The sequence below is a fragment of the Lethenteron reissneri genome, chromosome 22 (genome assembly GCF_015708825.2).
Source record: "Lethenteron reissneri isolate LAM-NWPU_2019-01 chromosome 22, ASM1570882v1, whole genome shotgun sequence".
Lineage (NCBI taxonomy): Eukaryota > Metazoa > Chordata > Hyperoartia > Petromyzontiformes > Petromyzontidae > Lethenteron > Lethenteron reissneri.
Window position 1 is genome coordinate 12,616,275 of NC_083800.1, and position 23,718 is coordinate 12,639,992.

Sequence of the window (23,718 nt, forward strand, 5' to 3'; positions counted from 1 at the left end):
ATTCATAATAATTAGCGGGTGACATCACTCCACATGGGGGGGGGGGGGGCGAGGCGCCTCCTCCCCCCTCCTCGGCGTCAACTTACAACCTTCACTACAAAGGCAGAACCCTCACGTAACGCGATCTCCGTAACGCTATTGAGATATCAAAGTAAAAAGGACGTCATGATGAACAAGGGATTATAACCTTAAAATTTAATAGGTCTGTGTCACCGCGCCCTTACAAATTGCACGCGCATTAATGCAAGAAATATCACGTCGCAGGCGCCTTTTCGCTTGTAAGTTTCAGATTTACTGCAATACACCCGTCCTTGGACGCGCAATACTAGTTCATAAAGCCTGTCTTCATGCACCAGGCAACCGTTTTTAATAAACAATAACCATTAACTTGATATGATTTTTTTTTTACAATTCGTATCTACAATCAGACACCAACAACTACTCCATAAAAAAAAGTATTTTTCTGCAAAAAAATAAAAAAAATAGTTGACGATTTGATTTTATACTTGTTATATATCTCGGCCTCCCTGTGTGCTGCGTTGCACCGCTAGTCGAGTAGATAACCTTACGTTCAATAAACCCTCGGAGCCAGGATGAACGTCCAACTCCAATCGTCATTTATTGATTGTAACAAGGTAAAACTGGTGAGAAAACACAGATACAGCATCTGTTATAATCCGGAAACACCAACACAATGAACACCACAGCACCAGAACATTGTCCCAGATAACAATAGATCCTGGACGGACCAGGCCCCCACATTACCACTGAACAACTAGACAAAAGCACAAGCCGGTGCGTTGCATGCAGGCACATCGTGTATTCATCCCACTGCACCCCAAATGTACAGCATTACACATAACACTAAATTGTGGATGAGATACTTCGTCATCTTTACTCTCAGGATCGCAACATAGGCACAAGTCTGACCGACCTACTAAATCACAAGTAACATCCACAATAAGGAAAGTCGCAGGCTTCGTTACTAACTAGGCCTCGTATTTACTACAACAACGTAACGGCACCATAAAGGCATTTACATAACTATAACGGTCATTCCAACATTACAACAGCATTGCCAATATTATAGGAATATAAACAACTTACAGACAATGCTTCTTAGCTCCCACAATGGACAAGTGCGGCTGTGGTCTCACTGAGATGCGATGCGTGCCGCCATCTTGACTTATCTGTGTAATGGCCGACGCCCGCGTGGTACAGTGGAAATCTAACATCGTCACTTCCTGGTCACGTGACCAAAATTAGCATAAAAAACAGGAACTTCCTGTGAACGTACGCTCCACGTCTGCCGTGAGGCAAGACATTATATTTAAAGACGTATCCATCGGAAACTGCTGAAGTTTAAGATTGCGTTCCTTTTTTTATTAGAAAGAACAAAAAATTATTAACTTAATACTCTGTGAGAAGAAGCTCCTATCTTTTACCGTATTCAAATTAGTCAGATTTGAACATCATAAAATGCGGATTTTCTTCGTTCAAAACCGATTGAATTCGAAACATCTCAAAATCAATAAAAGCTAGAATGGTTCTCGCTTTAATTTTATTTGCTGTTTAATGCTCTATAAAATGAAAAACCCGCAATCATATTCTGAACGCTTTCGGAATGATACCACGCAGAAACAATTTCATGGGACACTTAAAATCGAGATTTGGGGACCTTAAAATGAAAAAAAAAATCGGATTTTCAGATTGTTCCTGTTGTTTGTGTCCTAAAAGCGACCTATGTACCAAATGTCAGCTTTCTACCTTGTCGGGAAGTATCCTTGAGGTTTTTGAGACATACAGATTAACGTATTTTTATTTAGATAATATTGGTCTCGAAAGCCTACTACGACGTGTTAAACCGATTTTTTTTTTATTTGAGCTTAACTTCTACTCATAAAATTTCGATTTAAAGCTTTCGTGATTGCAGTGATTCATCTTCTTGGTTCTTTCGGTAAAGTCACGTAGAAGGGAAAAAATAAAATAATAAAAATAAAACAATAAAATAATTCTCACGACGTTTCGGCCACAAATCAAGCAGCCGTCCTCAGGTGAAGAACAGGTCTGTCGGAAAGACAGCGTCAACTCACTACGTCGTGAGAGCAAATGTACTGCGAGTGAGTTGACAGTTGTCGGCTGTGCCTGTACGCCACTGCCAATGCCAACACTCCTTTGCTATTTTGCCATGTGCAGCAGCGTCAGCAGCAACCCTGATATATCGCAGCGCGTGGGCCTCAGCATCCCTCGCGTTCTCTGGCCTGATGGACGACCGCTCTTGAGGCATGAGAACTCCCCTCTCACCAACTCACGGATGGTCCATGTTTGGCGCCGCGGTGGCGAGATGTTAACTCCTTTGCCTGGTATGCAGGAGGTCGTGGGTTTCGGATCGCAACCCTGACGCCTGTTGTATATTTGGAGTTTGCGTGTCTCCCTCTTTCTCCCCGTGATCACGTGTATTTTTCTCCAGGTCATCCGGTTTGAACCCCTCCGCATTTAGAATCAACATCACGCGTTTAGAGTAATTTAACTGCTATACATTTCCACATGATGATAAGCCACTTCGTCGAGCTGTCATCTGTAGGCCAGATCGTGTCTGAAAAAGAGCAACATAGCTCAGTGGGCTACTTGGTAAAAAAATAAATTTCGTTTAGTTTTGCCAGAGGAGACGAACCTACGAACTGTGTCCAGCACCTCCATATATGCCTGCAAGCGCACGCACGCTTCCCTACTCCATAGCGATCGTCCATCAACATCACCGTGATTAATTATCATTGAAATGTACACGAGTTAAATGGGAATCTACAAGTGTTTCACATCTTGTAAACCTCACAGATGGTGATGCATCTTGACCAACACTCACACACACTCCGGGCAGGATCTAAAACAGCTGTGGTTGAAACTGCCCATACGATGTCTCTGCCGTTGTATTTCCGTCTTTGGTAGAAAGGCGTGTTGCACTGCACAAATTCTTGCTTGCAACTTTCAACAATTAAGACGAGAGACCAGGACGTGGTGAGATTGAATGGGGTCGCGTGCGAACGTCCAGCGCCACAGTGGTAGGACAGGCGAATCTTGCTCGATGACAAGCCGATGGCCAGTGGTCACATGAGCTCCACAGTAGCAACTCGTGTCAATGACATGACCCCCGAATTTCTACCACCACGATATCGCGACATCACCCAGCAAATGTCCTAGCTCAGGAGATCGGTAACCTGCGGCTCCGGAGCCGTGTGCGGCTCTTTGGATGCCCCCCTGCGGGCAGCAGTTAAATCTTAAGCTAATTGAAATGAATTTAAAGTAAACATAATATATTAAATATGGCAGGGAATGTGTCATTATGGAATGTCTTGGTGACAACAAAATGTACCAACTGTATTGTTAAGTAATAGCTAAGGGGGATATTTATTGTTGTTTGAATATGCCAAGTTTATTCCATCACCTGTTTTGTTTATTTAAGTCGGAATTTGTTGTCTGCTGTATACCTGCTGCTGTGTGTTGTGTACAAGTAGCTCTGCGTGTGATGCGGCTCTCGAACTATATTGATCAAAGACAAGCAAAATGTCTCTTCTTCTTTGGAACGTGTCTGAGCCCAGCTCTAGCTCGAACCTGGCATGCAAGATGCTGATGGCGGGACAGTGTGCAGGCATTTACAACAAGCCTGTGAGCTCAACAAACATTTTGCAGCCTCCTTCCGTTCTTGAGCTGATGTGACCCACGCTCGCCTCCTTACAATCACTGCTGCCCAAGTGCCTGCATTGTGACCAGCTCGGGCACTGAAGTCACCAACGATATGAGACGAGGGGCCACTTTAGTCAACACCCGGGAGATGAGTCGATATAAGACGTATTACTCATCAGCCTTGCCTGCGTCCCCGATTTCAATGCTTGGCTACGTACCATGCGAGAGAAGTTCAACATGCAGTACATACATACGTAAAGACGACTTCAATGCACTTGTTTTGAGATGGTTTCTTTATTAAGGAGCCACGTGCTTACACTCGGACAGGTGAAGACGCCACTGCAACAGCCCCGAGTCTCCTGCACATCTCTCTATATACGGCCCGAGGCCACGCCCCCATTCCCGAACCTTCTCGCTGGTTCTAGACGCTCGCTCCACCAGCAGACTCTACCGTCTTCTTGCATCACCTGGCCACGCTCCCTTCTCGATAATTCCCGTAGCCACCAGTCCATTCGCACTGCAGGCTGCCTCCCTTGTCATTACCTCCCATGGCCACTAGTCCATTCGCACTGCAGGCTGACTCTCCTGTCATTACCTCACGTGGCCACTAGTCCATTCGCACTGCAAGCTGATTCCCCTGTCATTACCTCCCGTGGCCACTAGTCCATTCGCACTGCAGGCTGATTCCCCTGTCATTAACTCCCGTGGCCACTAGTCCATTCGCACTGCAGGCTGACTCCCCTGTCAATACCTCCCGTGGCCACTAGTCCACTCACACTGCAAGCTGACTCCCCTGTCATTACCTCCCGTGGCCACTAGTCTATTCGCACTGCAGGCTAACTCCCCTGTCATTACCTCACTGTCATTACACAGACATACGTCCCTCCACGGATGTTCGTCTTGGGTGGAGGGCATAGGCAACCACCATTCCTGAGCTGTTGCTGAAGAGGCGAGAGCGTACTAAGTGCTCAAGCGCTTCGCCTTCCACGCCTCACGGCCATGTTCCCAGACCTTCGTCATCCGTGTTGATGTTATCCCACCTGGTTCCAGCTCCTGATAAGAGGAATGACAGCATTCCTTTGCCAGCGTGGATTTTATGTTGTTGTTGAACATTCCACGTGGCTCTCTGCAGCAAACGCCTTGACTTTATGTTCTGGAGGCGCCGCAAGGGAAGGGGTGCCAGGCCCTCCGGGGTGTCCCCTCCACATCACGCGTTTACAGTATTTGGCTGCTCTAAATTTCCACAAGATGATAGGCCACTCCGTTGAGCTGTCATTTGTGATGACAAGGCCGCTTCTAAAAAAATTGCTATATAACTCAGTGGGGCCTTACCTGGTAAAATAACAAATATATACTTCGTTTGTGCTTCGTGGTCTCTCAGTGACCAGCCCCGTACACCGCCCTCAGACCCCCCGTGTTGACCACTGCAGTGGCTGTAACATCACGAAAAAATGGGATATAACAACAACAAAAAACCTCTCCAGTAGTGTGCGACTGTGGCCATCCAGGACAGAGAACGTACAACGTGTAACGACGCAGCGCCCGATCCACAAATACGAAGGAGACATCGCAGCGATACAACTGTGTGGACACCCCAACGCGGTTGTCTGGCTTGAGCCACCTGCGTGTGACAATGTAGTCGTCGCTCTGCATCTACGAATACGACGACAACAAGAATAAGATCTTGACTTAAAACTTTCGTGACTGCAGGAATTCATATTCTTTGGTTCTTTCGGTAAAGTTACGTAGATAAAAAATTGTAATAAAAATAAAGTGAATAAAAAAACATTAATGTAGACTGTAGCCTGGTTCTTACTCGGAGTGAGTATACTGGCAGTCTTAATGTAGAATGTAGCCTGGTTATAAAGTTTGGTGAGTGTACTGGGAGTCTAGAATGTAGACTGTAGTCTGGTTCTTAACCTAAGTGAGCGTACTGGCAGTCTATAATGTAGACTTATTCTTGGTTCTTTCAGTAATAAAAAAAAGTAAAATAAAGATCAAAATAAAGACAACGACGTTATCACAACACAAGCTACAGTCTACATTATAGACTGCCAGTACACTCACTCCGATTAAGAACCAGGCTACAGTCTACATTAATGTTTTTGTTTCATTTTTATTCACTTTATTTGTATTATAATTTTTCTATCTACGTGACTTTACCGAAAGAACCAAAGAATAAGAAGAAGATCATCACCATCGGGGCACAATAATCATCTGGCAGTGCTTCTGCTCACGCCACTGCACACAGGGGCTCCACCTGGCACTGGGGGTGTCACCACGGCGCCCGTGCTAGGCCAGGTGCACTTTGAGGCACGTGAAGTGTCGAGGGCTCGCTACCTGACAGGAGGTCACGGAACCGTTTCAGTTTTCATTTATTAGGTATAGCCCTGTGAGCCATTCGGCTCTTGAATCTGGTGCAACCGCAACAAACACAAAACAAAAACATGAACAAGAAAACATCTTAAAGTGACAATGCGCAAACAGAAAATCCAGAAAAAACTGCAAAATCTTCCAGAAAAAAAGCCCCGTACACCAACGCTGTGCAAAAATCCCAGTGGGATGCAAGTCAAACAACAACCACAACAACCACAAGACAACTTAGGTGGTGCCATGGGTCGGCTGGCTGAGATTCGCCACTAAGTGGCGATGATGTCACCACGACGCTTGTGCCAGGCCATGTGCACCTTGAGGCCACGCGAAGTGTCGAACGCCCGCTGGCAAGAGGTCACGGGGCAGACCCAGCAGGTACCACGGGTCGACTGACCGAGATGACCGAGACGAGTGGCTGATGCACCACCTGTGCCCCCTACTGTGCCAACTTGCTGTGATTTAGCCACCCGGCGCTCCGCTCGTTGTTGTGAGCGTCGCTCCTCCGCGGTCCGCTGTTTGTGGAGGGCGACTGCCTCCAATTGCTGCCCGGTTAACACAAGAAACAAAGATCCTCCGTGTAGCCTGGACAGGCTGTTGGGGCAAGCGCTGTAGGGGAGCAACACCTGTGAAGGGGGTGGGTGGCCAGCACCACGCCCGACCGCCTTTGTCTCCCCACTGCTAATATTTTACACACAACACCCAGGTACACATTTTTTTAAAGGCTGAGTCAACCTAGGGGATGCCCCGGGCTTAAAATATTCGCCACTGGTTATTGGTGGTGAGAGGGGGGGATGTTGGACTCGGTTTGGTGTTTGGGCTGGGTAGCTCGGCGCGCTAACCACTGCGCCACCGCTCCCCGTGCACAGACACTCGCCTCCCTGCCACGTCAACACGGGGGCAGCACTGAGCTGGCGAGTCGCGAACACTCCACCTCCACACTCCTCCTCCTCCTGCTCCACCTCCTCCTCCACAATCCACCACACTCCTCCACCTCCTCCACACTCCCCCACCACACTCCTCCTGCTGCTCCACACTCCTCCTCCACACCCCTCCTCTTCCACACTCCTCCTCCTGCTCCTCCTCCTCCACACCCCTCCTCCTCCACACTCCTCCTTCTGCTCCACCTCCTCCTCCACATCCCTCCTCCTCCACACTCCTCCTGCTCCACCTCCTCCACACTCCTCCTCCACACTCCTCCTCCTGCTCCACCTCCTCCTCCACATCCCTCCTCCTGCTCCACCTCCTCTTCCACACTCCTCCTCCACCACCCTCCTCCTGCTCCTCCTCCCTGCACACCCCTCCTCCTCCACACTCGTGCCTCGCTCCCTCGCTCGCCGTGCCGCCCCCAACGCCCCCCTCGCCCCTTTCACTCTCACGCACTTCGCTCACACGCGCACACAGACTCACACACACACAACCACACACTCTCAAACACGCCCTCGCACTACTCGCTCTCACGACTCGCTCTCTTCTCACTCTCACGCGCTCTCAATCACTCGCTCCCTCTCTCTGTCCCTCTCAATCACACACACATCGACTCACACACAGACTCACACACAGACACTCACACACACACAGACTCACACACACACAGACTCACACACCGACTCACACACACTGACTCACCCACACACACTGACTCACACACACCGACTCACACACACACTCACACACAGACACTCACACACACACAGACTCACACACACTCACACCCACACAGACTCACACACACAGACTCACACACCGACTCACACACACTGACTCACCCACACACACCGACTCACACACACCGACTCACACACACACACACCGACTCACTCACACACCGACTCACTCACACAGACTCACACCCACACACACTGACTCTCTCACACACACAGACTCACACTAACACCTACTCACACACACACACCGACTCTCTCACTCTCTCACACACACAGACTCACACAAACACCGACTCACACACACAGACTCACACTAACACTGACTCACACCGACTCACACACACAGACTCTCTCACTCTCTCACTCGCCCTCTGCGTTGAGCGAGGCCACCCCCAGCGCGAGCAGCCTCCCTCCACCCCACCGCATGCGGCTGCTGCTCCAGCGGGGCCGTGCCGCCTCTAGGTCAACTTAGCCTCAAGTGAGTACTCCGACGGTACTCGTCGTTACGCCGCCCTCGTGGGTGGCAGCGCCGTGCGGGGAGACTAAGGCGTCGGGCCGGTCTCAATAGGTGCTCGCTAACAACACTTTGCTGTCGAGAGTGATAACAATCCAACTTCCGTCACCAGCTCGCCACGGAGACGTGCACCTAGCCTGGCACCACACTGCACCACACTTCACCACACTGCACCACACTGCACCACACTTCACCACACTGCACCACACTTCACCACACTGCACCACACTTCACCACACTTCATCACACTGCACCACACTTCATCGCACTGCACCGCACTTCACCGCACTTCACCACACTTCACCACACTTCACCACACTTCACCACACTGCACCACACTTCACCACACTGCACCACACTCTTCACCACACACTTCACCACACGTCACCACACGTCACCACACTGCACCACACTGCACCACACTGCACCACACTTCACCACACTTCACACTTCATCACACTGCACCACACTGCACCACACTTCACCACACTGCACCACACTTCACCACACTGCACCACACTTCACCACACTGCACCACACTTCACCACACTGCACCACACTTCACCACACTTCATCACACTGCACCACACTTCATCACACTTCACCACACTTCATCACACTGCACCACACTTCACACTTCATCACACTTCACCACACTTCATCACACTGCACCACACTGCACCACACTTCACCACACTGCACCACACTTCATCACACTGCACCACACTTCATCACACTGCACCACACTTCACCACACTTCATCACACTGCACCACATTTCACCACACTGCACCACACTACACCACACTTCACCACACTTCACCACACGTCACCACACTTCACCACACGTCACCACACTTCACCACACGTCACCACACTTCACCACACGTCACCACACTGCACCACACGTCACCACACTTCACCACACTTCACCACACTGCACCACACTTCACCACACTGCACCACACTTCACCACACTTCACCACACTTCAACACACTTCACCACACTTCATCACACTTCAACACACTTCACCACACTTCACCACACTTTACCACACTTCACAACACTTCACCACACTTCACCACACTTCACCACACTTCACCACACTTCACCACACTTCACCACACTTCACCACACTTCACCACACTGCACCACACTTCACCACACTTCACCACACTCTTCACCATTCTTCACCACTGCACCACACTTCACCACTCTTCACCACACTTCACCACACTTCACCACACTTCACCACACCTCACCACACTTCACCACACCTCACCACACTGCACCACACTTCACCACACTCTTCACCACTCTTCACCACACTGCACCACACTTCACACTTCACCACTCTTCACCACACTGCACCACACTTCACCACACTTCACCACACTCTTCACCACTCTTCACCACACTGCACCACACTTCACCACACTCTTCACCACTCTTCACCACACTGCACCACACTTCACCACACTGCACCACACTTCACCACACTTCACCACACTCTTCACCACTCTTCACCACACTGCGCCACACTTCACCACACTCTTCACCACTCTTCACCACACTGCACCACACTTCACCACACTTCACCACTCTTCACCACACTGCACCACACTTCACCACACTTCACCACTCTTCACCACACTGCACCACACTTCACCATACTTCACACTTCACCACACTTCACCACACTGCACCACACTGCACCACACTTCACCACACTGCACAACACTTCATCACTCTTCACCACACTGCACCACACTTCACCACACTGCACCACACGTCACCACACTTCACACTGCACCACACTTCACCACACTTCACCACACCGCACTACACTTCACCACACTTCACACTGCACCACACTTCACCACACTTCACCACACCGCACTACACGTCACCACACTTAACCACACTGCACCACACTTCACCACACTGCACCACACTGCACCATACTTCACACTTCACCACTCTTCACCACACTGCACCATACGGATTGCCGCTCGCCACTGACGTGAGCCGGGCCCGGGGTTGTGAGCGCGCAATGCGCTAACCATTGCGCCACCGCTCAACCGCGAAGTGTGTACAAGTGTGTGTGTACACGTGTGTGTGTGTACACGTGTGTGTATGTGTGTACGTGTGTGTGTGCGTGTGTGTGTGTACGTGTGCGTGTGTGTACGTGTGTGTGTGTGTACGTGTGTGTGTAGGTGTGTGTGTGTGTACACGTGTGTGTGTACACGTGTGTGTGTGTGCACGTGTGTGTATGTGTGTGTGTTAGACTGTTAACACGGCACTGTGCGCATGAATGGAAGGTTTTGTGTATGAATCATTTTTGTGGGGGGGGGGGAGGGAGCTGTTGGTGTGCGTGCGTGTGGTGATGTCAACCTGTGTCAATGTGTCTGTGTGTGTCTGTGTGTGTGTTTCTTTGTGTGTCTGTGTCTATGTCTGTGTGTGTGTGTCTTTGTGTCTGTGTCTTTGTGTCTGTGTGTCTCTGTGTGTCTGTGTATCTCTGTGTGTTTGTGTCAATGTGTCTGCGTGTTTCTGTGTCTGTGTGTGTCTCTGTGTGTCAATGTGTCTGCGTGTTTCTGTGTGTGTGTGTGTCTTTGTGTCTGTGTGTCTCTGTGTCTGTGTGTGTCTGTGTGTGTGTGTGTCTTTGTGTCTGTGTGTGTGTGTCTGTGTCTATGTCTGTGTGTGTGTGTCTCTGTGTCTTTGTGTGTGTTTCTGTGTCTGTGTGTGTCTATGTCTGTGTGTGTGTGTCTCTGTGTGTGTCTCTGTGTCTGTGTGTCTCTGTGTCTGTGTGTCTGTGAGGAGCGGTGGCGTAGTGGTTAGCGCTCCGCTATGAACCCGGCCACCCGGGTTCGATTCCCGCTGCTCACGGCCAACACCGTAGTGACGATTATCTGAACCGGTCCTGGGCCTCCCCTAGGTCGACTCAGCCTCAAATGAGTACCTGTAAACATCGACACTTGCCCCAACAGTCTGTTAAGGCTGCTTGGGGGATCTTTGTCTTTGGTGATGTAGTAGAGTGCCGAGCGCGCTGCACTACGAACCCGGCCACCCGAGTTCGATTCCCACTCACGGCCAGTGACGATTATTTGAACCGGTCCTGGGGGCCTCAAATGAGTACGATGTGTCAACATTTCCACTGGGGAGACAAAGGCGGTGCTGGCCACCCCGTGTAGATGCTGCTCACTAACAGCACTTGCCCCCACAGTCTGTTAAGGCGACACGTGCCGTTACCATGCGCAGCGCGCCCCCATCTCCTCGGAACTCGAAGCTCAGCGGGAACGCGCCTGGACAGCAATTGGATGGGCCTGGACAGCGCTTGAATGAGCTATCGTCATGCATAACAGGTGTTATAGGCTGTGAAGGGTACACCGAGAGGTGAGCAGAGATCAGTGCGACTACGCTACCCACATTCACCAAATGTGATTGTGTATTTGAAATCGAAGAACTTTTGAATCGGTCACTTAATCTTGTAGAAAGGGCCCCGAGACGTCGCCTATTAAATACAACACTGTGTTCCTTTTAAGGCCGTAGTTTTAATGCCACGGAACGTGTTGAGTTTGTTATTTGTCGTCGGTATTTATGCTTTTGCACGACTGCTAATGCAATAGCAGCATCAGCATCTTCATCTGATTGTGCGTTCAATATCCCACCACCTCGGCTACAGCGGTCTCTCTAGCTTGGAGAAGTTTACACTTGGGAGACAGTATAAACATCACTGCTCCGAACGCGATGGATTTCCCGTTAGAACCCCTCAAAGTGCGGCGTGCCTGGAGGAGGATGAAACATCGCCCTGATGGAACCACTCGAAGCGAGACAGCTCATAGCCCAGCGACGAGACTGGGATGACTTGTGAAAGTCGGGCCCAGCGGGGCCCAAATTGCCGTGCGATCTCAGGTGGCCCCCCAACAAACAAACAGGGCCCAGGTGAGAAATAATTATTGGGAGTCTGCCGAATATTGAGGAGATGTAATGCCAAGTGAGAGCGTAAATAAGCATTGAAGCGTACGCAGAGGTAACACAATATTTACATTTAAAAAAATGTTAATACATTTGTAGCTATGGCCACATTTGACAATTCCCCCACAGAGAATCGGTCCACCGGCCCGCGCAATGGACCGGCCCACCGGGCATTTGTCCTACGGACTGCTGCCCCTGTGGATTGTCCGGGCCTGCTCACACCCGTCTACCCCCCCCCCCCCGCCACTACGTTGTCATTGACAGCGAGTTTTAGTGGTGGAGGTCGCTAAATTACTTTTTATGATGCCCCCCCCCCCACCGCCACTCCCTTGTGGTGCCACTTGTGGGCAGAACTACGATGGTTTGTGTTGTTGTTGCACTGACGGCCCAGGGCTGGAAATAGGAAAAAATTACTCTGGCAACTCATAAATGGTTCAACCCCCCCCCCCCCAACTAGATTTGCTTTGTGTGTGGGTCTCTGTGCGTGTCTGTGGCTATCTGTGGCTCTTTTTGTTCATCTGGGGGGGGGGGGGGGGTCTATCTGTGATTCAAATAAAAAAAGATGAATAATTGATTCATTCCAGAACGCAGTCGCAGGGTTCACATTTTTACACTCATCACGGCGATTCCGGCCTATTTCCGCCACCGCTGATGTCCATGGTGTAGAGCGGTGGTCTTCATCGCAAGGCCCGCAGGTCACTCGCGGCCCCTGGTGGCCTTTACTGCGGCCCCCGACAATACACGAATTCGAACATACAGGCGGTGTGGGGGCCCTCGCACCTCGGAAAACGTGTGGAGTCTGTATGCAGACTGTAGTGGGCACTTCGCTGGGTCGGTGGTCGTGGTGGCGGCTATGGACGCCTGCAGTGCAGCACTGTGGAGGCGATGGTTGGCGGATCACAGGAATGTTGGGTGGGCGTCGAGGTGCCCTACCCAGGGCTCGCCACGAGAAAGCAGTGCAAGCGAGTGGACTAATCGCCATCTGTTTCCATCTTGATGGAGCGTTGCCCCTTTGCGTATGTGGGTTCCCTCCCACGTGTATAATAAACACCGATCATTCATTGGCTGAACACATGTTAAAGTCGACAAACCAATGTGACAAGGACCCTCATTGAAGATGAGTCTTTAGACTCAGTGTGGCTTTCCTGGATAAGCAAGTACATTATTACTACTTACCAATAACTTCTGTTCTTTGAGCAGTGGTGGTTTCGTACGGCTGACCGTGCTGATGAGCCACAGAACGGCAAAACTCCCTCCAGAGTTTACACAAATACTGCCGAGTAACCACAAATCCGGAAGACCAATCGGCCGGCTGACTATCATTGTTCATTACGTGGCAGTTATGGACGAGAAGGTGATGTTTATCGAATGTGCCCGTGATGTGTCCACTCCAAGGAGGCCAGAGGGCCCTGAGTGGGATGTTGCGTCCACTCCGCTGTTAGCCGAGCCGACCTTAGAACCAGGCGTGACATCGCTACCCACTCATCCACGTCACGTGCTCTCTCGCCCATCTGGCCTTGGTTTAAAACTACAGCAACAACCATGCAATTGTGTATGTGCGTAGATATTGTTTAACCATGTTGCTACGCTCACTCGTGGCTACTTCGTGTTCTTCTAGCCAAGTGTTTTTTTTGTTTAATCTCAAAACCGTGAGAGGTGACGACGGTTTTGGAGGCCATCCAGCAGTAGATTGTATTATATTTTTTGTGTATAGCGGTACAGTTGTGTTCAGATGAATGTCGTCTTTCTGTTCCTCCATTGAAGGAGCGCAGACTTACAGTGATTTACAGTCCAAAGTGTGGGTTGCATGGCCACAGTCACCACGACTGTGGCTGAGTCTTTCATTATCCATTCGTGAAGGAGATGAGCTTCGCGGCCTGTTGATAGTCTGATGCGGCTGATGGTTACACCGCCGGTGTCTTCGAGGAATTGTCAGAGCCAGGAGGTGCGATGTGTGGGTCTCGAATGAGGAGTTTATTCTGGACGTCCGCGTTGTGCCACTCGGTTCGCCAGCCTCCTGTTGGATCTGGGTGAGATTCTAGGACGGTGACAGCGGCACGATCCCAGCAGAGGGATGGGGCACTTGAGTCAGGGACGAGGAACATTGTTGAGGTGTTGGTTAATGATGGGTAAAGGTCGTTGTCGTTGGCAAGAAAACCTGTACACTACCTTGCAGTTTGTCTGCCTCTGTGGATATTTGGTGGCAGAATGTTCGCCGAAATATGAAGCCAGGGGGATTGGTGTCGGTTGCAGTGTTCCCGTTACGATGAAGCGCATGGGGTTCATTTAATTGTGCGTGTAGCAGTTTTGTGTAGAGAGCTGCCGGACCAGGCTTGGAGGGCAGTGGCTGTGTCACCGTGTCGATGAGTGACAGGGCGGCAGTTCGCGTCCCCGTGGCGAGGGAGGACCCGCAGGAGTCGATCGCCCCGACCCGCGGGCTCGCACGCACCTTGAACTTCTTTGGCACCCTACGCGGCCCACCGTGCCAAATTGCCCTGCGGCAAGAACGCGAGGCAGAGCAGCGATGCCCACAAACAATGAGAGCATCGGGTGACTGCAGCATAGCAATGTGGCACGGCGGTAGTGGCAAGCATCCCCGTCTCGTCATAATCATCATCATCATCGCGTCTCCCGTTAGCACTTTTGGTCATATACGGCGCGAAAGAAGTTCAACACACATCGTCGTCAGTCGTGCACCGACCCACTGCTGGATGAAGGACTCGCTCCGTCTCTCCGGGGCGGCCGCGTCCTCTCCCTCGAGCGCGTTCCCTCCTCTGGGCCGCAGTCCGGTGGTCGTTCATTCTGAGCCACCGGTCGCCACCTCGCGTGTACACACACACATCACCGCCGTTGAATTGGTTGGCAAAATCAACCTGGCCGAGCTCGGTTAGCGGCATCGTGGTTTGCCATGGGACGTTTGAACGAAGTCGCCGATGCGTTGTGGTGGAGTCGGGGGGCCTTGTTACTCACGAACTTGCTCTCCGTGATCTTGGATATCCGTGAATCACATTTGCAACTCTATACGACTGCATAGAGAGAGAGATAAAGTGATGAGAGAGATAGAGAACTTCTCGAAACTTTAGACGCATCTGCAGCCGTTGCACGTACGGTATCTGTAGGCCAATATCTGTGAAATTCACGAGCATCTCCGTAAAATATCCCGCGCGAATAATGAAGCAATACAATATTTAGCAACAACAAAAAAATATGAAGTCATCAAAAGTATTAATTTACCTAAGTAAATGTAATACATTTACGTGACTCTTGGTAAATTAATCAAACATAAATCACTCACTGCACTCATTCCTTCAGACAACATTTGTTTATTCATAGCTTTAAGCTATGGCAAAGTCATGCATTATGTGATGCATGATGTGATGCACGATGTGATATCATGACGTCACGTATGATGTGATGTCATGATGACATGCATGATGTGATATCATGACGTCATGTATGATGCGATATCATGATGTCCACGACCATCACTCAGCTGTCACTTCAACATTGAATGGAGGGCCTAAAGCAGGCCCTCCAGCGGATGAGGGCCCAAGTCCTCATTGGCCTATTGGGTTAATCCGCCCTCCTCCCGCTGGGTGGATTTGCAGTGATCGCCGGACGATTAAATTTGAATGATTTGCTGCGTACGGCGGTAAAGCCTCTGGCGAGACGATGGGAAACTCGTGGACTATTGTTATTCACCATTATAGATATGGGCTATTATCCACCATTATAGAGATGGATTATTTTCCACCATTATAGATATGGGCTATTATCTACCGTCATAGATATGAACTATTATCCACTGTCATAGATATGGGCTATTATTCAACATTATCGAGATGGGCTATTATCCACCAGAGACACTTGTGAACCAGTGGTTTAGCCATCGAGTGGGCTTGGGCAGAACACGTTACTTGATCGTCCTCAGGCGGAAAAAATAATCCAGCAGTGGAACTGCTGAACCAGCGAGAGAGCTGTGACAACAAGAGGTTGAGGATGTTTTTTTCCGCCTGAGGACGACCGCTTGTGTTGCGATCGAAACGTCGTGATATATTCTTTTTTGTTTTCTTAAATTTTTCTACCTACGTGACTTTACCGATAGAACCAAAGAGTATGGATTCCTGCAGTCACGAAAGCTTCAAATTAAGATTGAAAGGATCTGTTTATCCGCGCTCGTGAGTCGCGGACCTGCACTTCTCTTCCGCCATTTGGCAATCCCTTGGGAAAAGATTAATACCCTCAATTCTAGCCGAGCACGAAATACGTCGAATCGACGGGAGAAGCCAGCACTGGGCCATAGCATTTGAACAAATTCTCCGTGATTTGGCTTCGGAGTAAATGCAGAGCGCTGGGTATGCAGGAGGTCGTGGGTTCGATCCCGACCCTGACCCCTGCAGTAGATTTGGAGTTTGAGTGTCTCTCTTCCTGTGGTCGCGTGGATTTTTCTCCGAGTCCTCCGGGTTTTCCCTCCACATTTAGAATCAACGTGCGTTCACGAAAAGCCACTTTTGTTGAGCTATCACTTGTGGCCAGGTCGCTTCTGAAAAAGAGCTAAGTAGCTCAGTGGGCCTTAGTTGGTAAAAAGAAGCTTAGTTTTAGTTTAGCGTGACGTTTTCTCTAAAAAGAACGCGTTGACAGGCTGCTCATATAAGTGAAATGTCGTTGTATAAAAGAGCCATGCATATACGGTCTATATTTACTCCACGTGGACAGTCTTGTGTATACGGTGCTATTTATACTAACCTGTCAAAATATACATTTCCAGCACTGATTTTGTTTTGTTTACAATTCGCTCACCGTGCACACACACACACACACAGCACCCATGGTGAGCCTCTGCTATATTTGCATGGAGACACACACACGCGGGGCACACTGGGCACGTAACTGCTCAAGCCAAGAGGATTTTTTTTTCTTTCACGCAAGAAAAATCAGAGCTCTGTGGCAAAGAGCAAAGGGAAGCAAAAATAAAGGGACGAAAACAGAGGCTCCTTTGATAGTCCCGTTGGCTGCGTGGGCTGCGAAAGGGCGGCTGGGAGATGGGCAGCGATAATTCCGTCTAAGATGCCACCAGAATTTTGTCTAAAATGCCACCGCACTGCTGCGACACGGACAGTATTTGACTGCTAAAATTTTCCACGCGAAAAGCCACTTGGTTGAGCAATCATTTGTGGCCAGGTCGCTTCTGAAAAAGAGCTACACAGCTCAGTGGGCCTTAGCTGGTAAAATAAAAAATAGTTTCGTTTGCAAAAACATTTCTTAAAATCTACCACCCCCCCCCCTCCCAGAACCCCCCAGCCCTACCTGCCCACACCGCTTCTATCCACCAGCAACATGAATACGTAACGCCACAGGGGTGATCAGTAAGTCGCGTGCGGTGGGGTAAAGTGCGGGTAGCCACCACCTCTTCCAAGACGCCTGGCCAGTGTGGAAGAGTAGGCCAAACAACCTGCAGAGGGGCTCTCGAGAGCTCCGTAGCAGAGGCCCTGCCGCTAGCCCGCGGGTCGGCAGCCTCTGGCTCCTTCAGGAGACCGCCTTCATCGCGTCGTTTATTCAGGACGACCGCCGTCTCGTTTTCACCACACGGTGCATTGCGGCTCTTGAAATTTCGAGCTTTTTTTTATTGAATTCCAAAAAAACGCCCCCTTCCTGTTATTTTGGCTGCCGACCCCTGTGCTAGCCAGTGGCTCGAGCAAGAAATCAGAATCTTTGTTTGGACTGGAGGAGGAATCCGATGAGCTATGAAGCTCTTTTTCACATGTCCGGTAGAAATTGCAGGGCTGCACCTTTACCGTAACAATGGCAATCCAATTTGTATGTACAGCGTCTAAATAACTTGCCGTCTCGATTTCTCAAATTTCCATCACTTCCAATGTCGTTGCTGCTGTTTGTTAGTGCTGCTGCTGCCGCTGCTGCTGCCGCCGCTGCTGCCTCATGACTCTGATGATTTGCCGGGTCGAAGGGACGGAATTCTCAGAGAAGTTTGGGAACCGAAATGACGGGGCGAGGATAACGTCAAACGAGACGAGCTGCCTCTGCAGTTCGCTGCTGAAGCTCCGCCAACTCGGGCCTCTGCACGCGGTTGCGATGTGCAGCCGGAGGAGAGAGCGTGAGGAGTGAGTGAGCGAGCAGCCTCTCTGCATAGGAAGTGACTAACACCTCAAATATGATGAGGAGGAGAAGAAGGGCGGTGGGAGGCGTGTGGGAGGCGGTACAACCGCTTTGGAGCAGGGCAGAGAGAGACATCGGAGAGAGAGCGGGGCACGGAGAGAGAGTGGAGAGAGCACGGGTCAGGGAGAGAGCACGGGGAGTGCGGAGAGAGAGTGAGGAGAGGAGGGCCGATGGAAGGAGAGTGCGTGGTGGAGCTCGTCTGTGATTGACAGCGCTTCTCCTCCACCCGCCTCGCTGCCGTGCCACCCTAGCGACACGTAGCTACGTTCCGCGTTCAGCTGTAACACGTTTGCCCCCCCTCCTCCCTCTCTGCCCCTGAACCGGCCGCCCGAACCCACAGCGCCTCCTCCCTCCCACTCCCGGGGAGTCGTGCAAGGCGGGGCGGCTGGAGCCCCCCCATCACCCGCTCCCCGTGGGCTCCATGTTCCACCTGCGGGGGCGGCAGGCGTCCTTCCGCCGAGTGCTGCACCGGCCTCCCAGCAAGCAGGGCAGCCTCTGCCAGTCCCTGGAAGAGCTGCACGTGAGTACCTGCACAGACCGCCCCCCCCCCCTCCTGCTCGCACCGGGGAGGCCACAAAACGCCAATGGGCCCGGCAAAGAAACGGCGCTGTTTGAAGGCGCCACGGTGGCGAGATGTGAACTACCTCGCCTGGTGTGCAGGAGGTCGTGCGTTCGATCCCCGACCCCGGCGCCTGCTGCTGTATATTTGGAGTTTGTGGTGTCTCCGCGTGGTCGTGTGGGTTTTGCTCTGGCGGCACCGTTGAAGGTGTGATTGGTCAGGGGCGCCACGGTGGCGAGGCGTTCACTACTTCGCCTGGTATACACGCGGTCGTGGGTTCAATTCTACAATGCCACCGGAGAACTGGAGTGTCGTGTGAGTGCATCGCTGATGATTACTGAGTTACTCTAGCAATGACCTCATTTGTAATTCTGACCACTTCCATTATTATCATAATTTTTGGCATGCAGCTGCTGTGGTGCAATGGTTAGCAGCGCACCGGACTTGCTATCCGCAGGTCGCCAGGTGGCGAGATGTAATCCCTCGCCTGGTATACAGGACGTCGTGGGTTCAATCCCAAAGCTGATGCCCGAATTTTAGAGTTTGCATGTTCTCTCTCCACGTGGTCGCGTGGATTTTTCTCTGGGTCCTCTGGTTTTTCCCTCCACGTTTGGAACCAACATGCGTTTAGAGTATTTGGCTACTGCTATTAATGTCCACACAATGATCAGCCACTTCGTTGAGCTCTCATTTGTGACCTGGCTCAGTGGGCCTTACCTGGCAAATTTAAAAGCAGGTGTTTTTCGTTTATAGTTTGAATCGTACATTTAGCACACTCAAGCCTAATATGAGATAAGCTCCTAGCGAGTCCGGTATCTCTCGCTTGAACAGCCGCGCAGGTCCCCCCAAAACACCAAGCGGCCAGCAACAAATAGCACTGTTGAAGGTGTAATGGTTAAGAGAATATATAATTTCTCCCAGTCGGGGGTTGATTAAACACATTTTAAATCGCCCAAACAGAGACAAACGTGGTTTATGTTCTGGACACCATCCAACATAGTTTGCATGGTGAGGAATCGATCAACTGGTGTCCATGCGAAGAGTTTATCTTGTGTGTGTGTACATACATAGCGTCACTCCTCAAAACTGTGTTTGTCCGTGGTTAGAATATTACTTGAGTCCTTAAATTCAATTTCTGTTCCGCCTCGTATATGGTTCCCGTGTTTTTAAATTTCCAAATGCATCAGTCCAGTTGTCTCCAAGCTGCTGCATCATAGAGATAGATATAGACTCACAGAGATACATAGAGACTCATAACGATACACAGATATTCATAGAGATACATAGCGATACATAGAGACTTGGTGAAAAATAGGCTGAGATTCGTCCACTCCTGGCCAGCTTGGCTCAACAAACTTGGTAATCTAAACGTGTCGGGTATTCTTAAAACGATGTCCGCCTTTGCCACTACCCCCCCCCCATCTGCGAGCAACGTGTTTTGTGTCGGGCGCAAGCACGGCCAGATCACACGTCAGGGGGAGAGAGAGTCAGCTCGGAAAGGCTGGGCGAGACGTCGGCTCGCCAGCTTTCGGCCGAGCGATGGTCCAAAAGGAGGCTTTGTTTTTTTGTTTAGTTTTATATATCTCAGCTCGTAGCCAAATCGGTTTTAAAAGCAAAGTCGGCAGTCGAACGCGACATCTGTGATCTTGCGTGGCCACGGTGCGGTGCACAGGCCACGAGAACAAAGACAGAGACACCGAACACGTTCGTCAATAATGGTGCCCTCTCAGTGCCAGATTAAACTAGTGTGGGGCCTGTAGCATATGTTGTTATAAAGGGGCCCTAAATAAAAAGAAAACACGTAAATATTAAAACACATACATTTTTTACTTGCATAGTAAAGTAATTGTATTTTTTATAAATCGCTAGTTTAACACGTAGGCTTTCGTGACCAATGTTATTCATAATCAACGATTTTTGGGTTTAGATCGCGTGCGAATAAATAAACGCGATCTAAACCCAAAAATCGTTGATTATGAATTATAAATCGCTAACCTTAAACACCCAGTCGTTCATAAAAGTTGAAGGCGGTATAATGCCATAGTAATAGAGCAAGTGCAGAATCACTGAACCGGAATTGATAGCTTGTAAGTATTTAGCGCGGGGCCCTTGAAAGTGCGGGGCCCGTAGCATATGTAGCTACTTGTGCTACTCGGATAATCCCTATATGAAGGAAAATAAATATTCGCAAAACGTGATGCTTTGGACAGTGGCCTCTTCTTCTTCGTCGTATCAGCAGCAGCAGAGAAGTGATAAAGGGTCACATTGCCCAAGACATCGCCTGCCATCTACAGCACATACTCTACGTATGTATATCTCCCAGTTAGGGCCGTGTTGAGTTCCTGTCGCGGGTTTAGTGTGCCCTTCCCGACTTCACTGAGCGCGGGAATCTCGTTGGGGTTTGCATTCACGATAGACGCGGAGGCTCGTTGGGTGAACAGATAGTGCCCATGGTTTGTGGTTGGGGTGTTTGTGTATTCACTGTCGTGAGGGAATGACAACAAACTAAACACAAAAAGTAGTTCGAAAGACACGAGTTTTCAATCTAGATGATTTGAAAGTGCATAGCTCCAGCAGCTTCTTAATATTGGAAGTAAGAGCGTTCCAGACGGCCGACAAGTGTATCTGAAAGTGTGCGATGCGGTGACCGTCCTTGTTCGATGGTCAACCAAAAATGAATGTGAATGTGTGAGGGTGGACGAGAGTGGGAGGTCGTGGGCTTGGATTGCGTGCGAGTGTGATCGTGTACTTGTGTGCGAGCGTGTGTGTATATGCGTGGGGAGCGGTAGCGTAGCGGTTAGCGTGCTACGCTACAAACCCGGTAACTCGGCCAACACTGGTGACGATTATCTCAATCGGTGCTGGGCCTCCCCTAGGTAGACTCAGCCTCAAATGAGTGCCTGGTGCAGTGTGTAGTAAACATCGCCACAAGGGAGACAAACGTCGGCAGGGCATGGTACTGGCCACCCACTCCCTCGTGTGCCGTGCCGGCCTTCATACGTGCTCCCGAACAGTACTTGCTCCAACAATCTTTGTTTGTTGTGTGTGTGCTTCAACGTCCCAACGCAAGATGCTCCTGAGAACGAGTCTTGAGACTCCGCTGCCGTCAGGACATTTGCGATCGGTCCGGCAGCGGTGCCAGCCTCTGCGTTTGTCTCGCACACGTGCCTAACGCAGGACTTCTTCCAAGTGCATGCTGCCTGGCCATTACCCCAACCTCTCTGCGCCGACGCGTTGTGTTATATTCGGGGGCGGCCGCGCTACCCAGAGTCCCGGAGCGCTGAGCTGGCACTGCCGAGTGCCCTGCGCTTGAGCCACCTGCGATTGGGCCGAGTTCTCAAGTGCATCGAGCTGACCATCTCAGCCCGGTCGCCAATAACTGCACAAAAATTTAAAGCCCATCATGTTAACCCTTGCCCGTTCCGATGACGTCCGCTTGCGTGCATCATCAGTAGTTTTTCTTCCGATTCCATTCATGTACGTTCACGTATGTGAACGTGATCAAAACAAAACCGGGTGAAAAACTCAAATAAAATAACTTTATCAGTACTGAGGCTCCGGCAAGGCCATGTGGGAGGGCGTGTGGCACAGATTGGCGCCAGCTATCGTAGAATGCGGTCGTGTCGCTACACTTCTCTGCGGTAAGTACAATGTCTTTAAAAACAACGGCACTACTATGCCTCTTCAAATAAAATTACCGCTAAGTTGCTGGCGCGTTCCAAGATGTCTGCAACTTGCAGACATCTTGGAACAGGAAAGGGTTAACATTCGTACATTTTACACGTAATCTTAATATATTGCGGCTCTGGGAATTAAAATATTGGCGTGACTGTCCTGCAACAAGCAACCTCACGGCAGAGTGTGCTGCACAGCGTAACCCCTGCTGTTGAAAGGATATAAAGGCGACTAGAATGATTTTTCATGACGTCCTGTGGAAATCTCTTCCGCCACCATTCTCCGGCACTGCTCCGTAAGATTTCCGAATGCATTCTGATGATCTTTCATGACCTTGTTCCGACAGCGCGATTGTAAAGTGTCGGAAGGAAAGACGGCAAAGTAATTTAATGGAAGCGGGCCCGCTAGTCAGCGCAAGCTGCGGGGGGGGGGGGGGGGGGGGAGGCATTCTGCAGCTGCACGGATCATCTCGAGCTTTGATCGCCCTGGTCACGTTTGTTTCTTCTGCAATAGTGAGCTTCACGGCTCATGGGATTCCTCCAGGACAAACAAAGATTCTGACTCTGAAGGCTGGCAAACGACCCTAGTTACACCGACCAACATCAGAAGCAGCAACTTTATTTAGACCGGAGGAATCCGATGAGATACGAAGCTCATTTTAACGGATGTCCAGGAGGACGTAGCGACAGCTGTGCCTCCGACTCTGTCTCTCTGGGCGCTGCTCAGCACCTGAAATCCACTGCAGTGCCTTATGCATGCGATGTACGTATGTATGTTGATCTTCTTTCGCACCGTACGTGGCCAGCCGTGCTAATCGGAGGTGATAGGCGTTAATAGCTTAGTCAATAAATCCCGTCTCCCTGGGCTCAAGATTGCTGTTGTGTTCCTGGCGGTGTCGTCATAGGCCAACCGTGAGAACCTTCCCAGAGTTCTTTGCTGTGTGATGCGGACGCTCTCCTGGGGGGGGGGGGGGGGGGGGGGCGCAGTGGAGCGAGACTTATGCGGCTTTGAAACACGTTGTGTGGGTGGACACGTTGCATACAAAAAGGGAAAAGTGTAAAGAAATAGATCGCTTTCATGTTTGTTTGTTATGTAACCAAAAA

The 23,718-nt window shown here is 50.4% G+C and overlaps 1 protein-coding gene across 1 annotated transcript in view; it reads left to right on the plus strand.

The window, feature by feature from the left end:
- The first annotated feature begins 7,455 nt into the window (after positions 1-7,455).
- Positions 7,456-23,718, plus strand: part of LOC133345647 (regulator of G-protein signaling 12-like) — a 141,196-nt gene continuing 124,933 nt past the window's right edge. The window contains exons 1-2 of the mRNA XM_061556598.1: positions 7,456-8,196; positions 18,722-18,901. Coding sequence (XP_061412582.1) covers positions 18,803-18,901 — 99 coding nt within the window. The 5' untranslated portion in view covers positions 7,456-8,196; positions 18,722-18,802. The remainder of the gene's footprint in view (positions 8,197-18,721; positions 18,902-23,718) is intronic.